The 7525-nt window shown below is 45.0% G+C and overlaps 1 protein-coding gene across 1 annotated transcript in view; it reads right to left on the bottom strand.

The window, feature by feature from the left end:
• The window catches only part of LOC142577938 (liver carboxylesterase 1-like), a 28257-nt gene extending 22214 nt beyond the window's left edge, over nucleotides 1-6043 (bottom strand). Inside the window, exons 1-2 of the mRNA XM_075687376.1 lie at nucleotides 5575-6043; nucleotides 227-480 (exon numbers count right to left, since the gene is read on the bottom strand). Coding sequence (XP_075543491.1) covers nucleotides 227-480; nucleotides 5575-5978 — 658 coding nt within the window. The 5' untranslated portion in view covers nucleotides 5979-6043. The remainder of the gene's footprint in view (nucleotides 1-226; nucleotides 481-5574) is intronic.
• Between the last annotated feature and the right edge of the window lie 1482 nt (nucleotides 6044-7525).

Here is a 7525-nt window from a genome sequence, read left to right on the forward strand (position 1 = left end):
CTTTCATGTGTGGTTTCTTATCATGGCTGGCAAATGGACACTTCAGTGAGCCATATCATTACCCGACACCATTTAGTTTCCACCTGCCGTTACAGAACAGGCCTTGCTATCCTCACAGGACGTCTGCTCTCATACTATCCATTTTTTCCCTTGCGGTCACGCCTGTGGCACATAGACATATTTTGCAAAGAGTGCACCAAGTATCGTAACTGCAAGTTATAATCACCTAGAGGTTCCGCAACCTGCGACGGCTGGAAGCGCAGCTTGTTCACAGGTGGCACGGCGAATGGGATTCCAAGGTAGCGGATGACCGGCGGCCCGCCGGGCACAAATATTTGCTCACCCTCGACACGACCGAATTTGCATGTCAGCGAGAAGGCGTAGTTGCCACGACGCGTCCCTATAAACTGCGATATGATGACAGACAGCAGGATCAGGCTGCCGATGAATGCCATCAGCCTGCAGGCTTGCGATTCTGTGCTGCAAAAGCGAAACAGAGAATTAAAAATGGCGCAACTGTTAATGATTCTTTCCCTACCGCAGCCACGCAGCGTCAGTCAGCCATGATCGATGGGCGCAAAAGACCATTTTAATGTAGACTGTCGAACAGGAACCTTTTTTCGCTCTGGTTTCCGTTGAGTTTCATGGAAAATGGTTAAGCTTCGGTTCAACTCCGGGGCGAAAAAATAACGGTTCAAACCAGTTTGTTTGCTCACATAAACCAAGAATAATTGCAAAAGATAGCATAAACTTTGTAAAAAGTTTGTAAAGAAACTCAACATTACTACTGAGCTGCACGGAAACGCTAAAAAAGAAGAAGGTAAGACTATTAAAAAATAAAATTACGCGCGCCGTTCTTTAGGACATTAGTAGTTACAAAAAATCACATTGTGAAATCACGCCTCAGAAATAATAGGTAATTTATATTTCACCTACATAAATTTACACACAATGTGATCAACAGCAACTATACTCAAACTAGGAAGAGCTTCATTTCACTGGTTATATATAGGGTCTTCAAAGAGTAATTGTAATAGAAACGCTATGCTAGGTACGCAAAGTCTGCTTGCACAGGCGATTTATCCACTTTGGCGAACACAATTTTCGAGACAAATTAGAGCCACCAAACGCATAATAAATGAAAAACTTAACTGATTTTCATGCTATCATGATTGCGGTCTATGTTAATATTTCAAATTTTAAAATAATCTTATTTGAGCTTCACTTTGATTCTCTTAGAGCGCTTCTGTTATTCATGTTATGAGTGCTTCCGAGATATGCGTAATCATGTTTCACACTCATTCCATTAATTTTCTTTAGGGGAACGGATCTCGACACAACGTTAAGCCCCTATTGGGACGTAGCTTACTGCGCGTTGCATATGGTTTAAATTGCCATTGGACGAAGCTGATTGTTAGTTGATTATTAACTATTAATGTTGCAGATCTCAGAAATTGGAGAGACCTATTTTATACAGGTCTCGATGGGCTAAGCTGCCTATTCACTTCTAATGAGCGAAATATTTCTTGAGAGTTTGAGCGGTGCTGTCTCGATTGCAGCTAAATACGGCTAATTTTTGGAGTAGCACGTGCGCGTGCTATTTGATCAGTAGAAGCTATTTCTATAAATATTTGGCAAACGCGCTCATGAATGTTAATCCTTGTAAAAGCATAGCAACAGTGCGAGAATATTCTTTTTCTTTACCATCGCGCGTCATGCAGCTCCCTTCGAGGTTTCGACTGAGACTTCCAGGGAATTTTATCTGTGATCGCCCTCGTAAAAGTTTCTATAACTGTTTTTTCAACTATTGACGCCAAGGCCACGCGCCGTCGCAGATTGTCGCAGATTTTTGCCCGCTGTTTAAATGTAGTTCATGGAAAGTGTCATCCTACCTGCCGTGCCTGAGCTTGCTTCGAGACGGCTGTTTAGTACCACTGCGCGCCGTTCGTGGCGCTTCTTGTTCTATCCAAGTAACATTCATGAAGCCCTTGGGTTCAGCGAGAGCAGCGGAAAAATAAACATGTCCGCAATAGAGATGAGTAAGTGGCGATAGGAAGATTGGTGGGTGTAGGGAAACGACAAAAAACGGAGACGTACAAGAGCAAAGTCCGCAATAGGTGGTCAGAAAATTTGGTTGTGGGAGTTCATATTGGTTTTTTCTTTTTTCCTTTTTAACCTAGGTAGGACATTAGGCAGTATAATAACAAGAACTTGGTGGCGCAACCCACCGCCCCGTTTCAAAAGGGTCGCTCATAACATCCATCCATCCATCCATCCATCCTTCCATCCATCCATCCATCCATCCATCCATCCATCCATCCATCCATCCATCCATTCATCCATCCATCCATCCATCCATCCATCCATCCATCCATCCATCCATCCGTCCGTCCGTCCGTCCGTCCGTCCGTCCGTCCGTCCGTCCGTCCGTCCGTTAATCGAAGTGTGGTTCTATGGTTATGGTTCTATGGTTAGTATCTATGGTTCAAATACTGGTGTAAGCAAAAATAAAAGGTAAAAGTGAACGTTGGTTGCCAGAAATACGCGAGAAAAAGAAGGCCGCACCTAGAATATTTTGGAACCACATAAAATTATTAGGCATAAGTCAGCAACAATACAACAACATATCCTAGACGAAGATGGAAACAAACTAGAAGGGGAAGCGGAATTAAATTACATCCGGAAAATAACAGCCGAATCTTTCCAAGGCAATGACGAGGTTGTATTTGAAGAAAAAAAGAGCTTGAAAGAGAACCAGATGGAAAAGGAACCGGTGCTGACAAATTTCAACTGGAAGAAAGCTGAAGAGAAAATTCCTAAGCGCACAGCCACAGGGCTAGACGAGGTTCCCGTTAGGCTGATTAATGAACTAGGACCAAAATGTAAGGGAGCTCTGGTGAAAACAGTGGGAAAAACTTTAAAAGATAGACGGATACCAGACACTTGGCGACAAAGTAGAATGAATTTAATTCATAAAGGTAAGGGCGAGAAAGATAGAATTCACTCGTATATACCGTTGACCATTACATTGGTAATATACAGGCTAGTAATGCAGGCAATTAAATTAAAGCTGCAAGCATGGGCAGAGAATAAAGGCATTTTGTGAGAACTCCAGAATGGCTTCAGAATAGGTAGGCGTTTGGATGATAACTTATTTGTTCTTGCTCAGTGTATTGAAATATCAAGAGTAGTAAGCAGACCGTAATATGTGGCCTTTTTAGACATTACAGGAGCGTATGACAACGTAGACAGCAACATTTTGTGGGATATTCTGTTGGGGAAGGCTTAGGTGAAGATTGTCTACAGCTTCTGAGAGAGATTTACCTAGAAAATACCGTTTGCGTTGAATGGGAAGGGATGAGGAGCGAAAAGAAAGTTGATATCAACAAGGGACTGAGGCAGGGGTGCCCTTTGTCCCCGCTGCTGTTTATGATGTACATAGTGAGGATGGAGAGGGCGATAGAAGGAAGTAATATCGAGTTTAATCTCTCGTACAAACAGGCGGGTAGTGTAGTAGAGCAGCAGCTTCCAGGTTTATTTTATGCGAACGACATTGTCTTGCAAGCTAACAAGCAAGGTGATCTGCAACGTCTGGCTAATATCTGTGGACAGGAAGGCAAGAATTTAGGTTTGAAATTTAGTGTTAGAAAATCAGGTGTTATGGTATTCAATGAAAACAGTGAACAAACAGTTGCGATACAGGGCCAGGAAATACTCGGGTAAGAGAATATAAATACCTTGGTATATGAATAAACGAAGCCAACAGATATATGGAAACACAGGAAAAAGCAATAACAGTAAAGGGGAAGAGAAATGCGGCCATAATGAAGCACAGACCGCTATGGGGATACAATAGATACGAGATGCTCCGGGGTATGTGGAAAGGTGTAATGGTTCCAGGACTTATTTTTGGAAAGGCGGTTGTTTGCTTGAAATCGGGGGTACAATCAGGACTCAATGGGAACCAAAGGTCAGTGGGATGCCTCGCATTGGGCGCTCACGAGAAGACTACAAATGAAGCTGTGCAGGGTGACATGGGCTGGACTAGTTTTGAAGGGAGGGAAGCTCACAGTAAAATTGATTATGAAGAACGACTGAGGAATATGAAAGAAAGTAAATTGGCTGGGAGAGTGTTGATGTAATTTTACAGGAAAAATATTAATTCACAGTTGAGGAAAAGAACTAGGAAGCTTACCAGCAAGTATGAGGCTGTAGGATGGGCAACACAGCAATAAAGAACGTCAAGCAGAAAGTCAGAGAGGCTGAAATATTCTCATGGGTGACGGCAACGAAAAAGAAACCTGCCATGAGTAACTACTTAGGAGGTAAAAACGAAATCAGGAAAGAAACAATTTATGATAACTCAAACAGAAGCTCATTACTTTTCGAAGCGAGATCGGGATGCCTTATAACACGCACCTACAAAGCGAAATATAAGAAGGAAGAAGAAACTTGTGCTTGCTGCGGTAAGGCTAGGGAAACGATGCATCATGTTTTATTAGAATGTGCAGACATCTGCCCAGCGGTCGATTTAGGCACCACTGGCCTCCTTGAAGCCCTTGGGTTCAGCAAGAGCAGTGGAAAAGTAAACGTGACCGCAATAGAGATTAGTAAGACGCGATTGGAAGATTGGTGGAAGAAAAGTAGGGAAACGGCAAAAAACGGAGACGTACAAAAGCTAAGTTCGCAATAGGGGGTCAGAAAATGTGGTTGTGGGAGTTCAGTGTTTTTCTTTCTTTTTTAACCTAGGTAGGACATTAGGCAGTATAATAGCAAGAGCTGGGTGGCGCAACCCACCGCCCCGTTCCAAAGGGGGCGCTCATCCATCCATCCATCCATCCATCCATCCATCCATCCATCCATCCATCCATCCATCCATCCATCCATCCATCCATCCATCCACCCATCCACCCATCCATCCATCCATCCATCCATCCATCCATCCATCCATCCATCCATCCATCCATCCATCCATCCAAAGGTGCCTCGAGAGCAGCGCCGACGTTCCGGGCTTGGTATCAAAGTGCCCTACGTTCAAGGCTGCAGCGCACGAAGCCCATAGTTTCGGTATTTCCGAAAGAACCGGAACAGTGAAGGGAAGCACTTGCATGTCACAGCCATTTAACGACATTACGGAACAACTTTGAGTGCGTGGACGCCTAGAATTACTACCTGCCGACTCACGTTTCTGGAACAAATGTCGGTGCTATACGGCTACATTACTTAGACGGGATGATCGCTTTTGTTGCCTTTTTTCAGTGTCTAAAGGGAGCTTCTTCTTTATCTACTTACGCTTTATTTCGCCATTGATCTGTGTAATCCAGCTTTTTTGAACACACTACCGTGCTTCCCGTAACCAGCACAGCACTACGTTTTCGGCTCGGTGCCGGACTTGACTCACGGGGTGCCGCGAAGGTTTCAGTATTAGCAGCTGCCCGTTGCCGTGGGCCCAGCTCATACATTAACTGGCTCCTCGCCGCTTTCGCATTCATTTCGAGGTCATCTTTCTGCGCCCGTACAAATGTGAGAGCTGCACGAATTGCTACGCCGCACACAGTGCCCCGCAGAACTCACCCTGAGTGCGCGGCGTGTTGTGCAGACGTCTTGTTGGCCCTGCCCTCTGGCACGGGGCAGCTGCAGTCGAAGTCGAACGAGAGGCAGCTACTGTCGCCGATTAGCGGCCTGCGGGCCGTTGTCGACAAGGGGGCGACCATCACAGAAGATGCACTGGGCAGAGGGGACGTGGCTTCGGGAAACGGCGAGGAGCTGTCGGAGTTCACGGCTGAGCCCGAACGGCTGGCAGCCGGCAGCGACAAGCTGCCAGCCGAAGCGCACGACGCGGGGCTCGAGGCGGCGCATACACCGTGGTCCACGTTGGAGTCATGTGACATCTGCGGACTCGGTGGGTAAGAGGACGACGCGTCGCGCGTAGTCGCTGGATCTTCCTGCATGGTCTTGTTGTTCTTGTTCTTGATCATGCAGGATTTTGTTCCCTAGTGAAATGATCTCCGGTGGTGTCTTAAACACGAGCGTTGTCAGAGCTTCTTCATCTTCTTTTGTCTTGTCTTATGTCCCAGACAGTGGCGCATATCCACTATGGGGGATTGGCCAAGAAGCAGGCGGTTTTTTCGTATGCTTAGCAGTAAAGCCAAACTAGATTTAAATTGTGGAGCGTGAGACTAGAACTGTAATTTAGACGTATGATGACCCGCAGAGAATGGCTGGGCCGCTCACTTCTTTCTCTTACTCACATTGTGCTACGGATCGTTTTGGAAACAACTTCGCACCTTTCTAAGTGCTGACCGCGGAACAGTGACGCTCTTGCGATATAATTACCGCCTTTGTCAGCGTACAAATTATACAGGATGTTTCTTCTTTAGCTGCGCCAATTTTTCTAAAAATCGCCTGTGTCACATAGCACAATTCTAACCCTTAATCTAAATTACCCGACGTGGTGGCCATTACTTCTACAAGAAATCAAAATGCTTAATTAATAAATTAACGTTAATACACTAATTAACTTTTTTATTTAAATATTTTACGGCCCATATTGTAATCTAAGAATTGTAATTAGTGAGTTCGGAAGACGTAGGCACGTGGAAAGAATTCTCTGGGCTACACCAGTTTCGAGATTAATTTTCGAAGGGTTAGAATTGTGTTATCTGCTACAGGCAATATTTTGAAACATTGGTGCAGCTAAAAAAAAGTACCTACATATCTATAGTGCCACTGAAGATGCCATGATTAAAGAGCAACACTAGAGCCACAACTGAAGTTACCTTTCAGTTCACCTTACCCGTTCGTCTTCCTTCTCACCGATGCCGGTCGACCACGCACAGCATCGACACGGTGAAAGAATGCGGAATACAGTGGGGACAGACAAAACATTCAATGCAACACGCATGAAAAACCTCGGTAGCTGAGGTGAAGGAATCCAGTCTGTTCCGAAGGAGACTGCTCTTGAAGACGTGAACGAGATGACCAGTATCGAAAAGACGTAATCGCTCTGGTGATAAAAGTGGGTTACCTAGCGAACACCATTACTTATAGCACTAAAGCTTTGCCGGAAGCCAGTCACACATGTTGGGGGAGTGTTTTGGTGCTCAAGTCCTCATGTCAGCCCGACGCTCACAATATTTTTCATCAATTCCTCAGACAGGAAGCAAGAAAAGAACGGTCGAATGTGCTCAGGGCTGTCCTCTATTTTCTAGGTTTCAGTACCGTAACCAGTCACATTAACATCCGTGGTGGAAGAATGCTTCTAGACATGGTCGCAGAACATCAGGATGTGATTCATTCATCTGGACATCGGGCACAGCAGCGACGGGGGGAATGATGATGCGAATCCTTGTTTGAGCTTTTTGGTTCATACAGGTGCCTGACTTTAATTTTAAAGTGGTTCTCGCCGTTACCATTCAGCCTTTTGCGCACATGAATCCAAAACGTAGGGCTCTATAACGTAAAACTATTCCAATGTGTTTTTATTCCAATCTCATGACGTCAAATTTGCGTAATCGCCGACGCA

The sequence above is a fragment of the Dermacentor variabilis genome, chromosome 4, assembly GCF_050947875.1.
Source record: "Dermacentor variabilis isolate Ectoservices chromosome 4, ASM5094787v1, whole genome shotgun sequence".
Taxonomy (NCBI): domain Eukaryota; kingdom Metazoa; phylum Arthropoda; class Arachnida; order Ixodida; family Ixodidae; genus Dermacentor; species Dermacentor variabilis.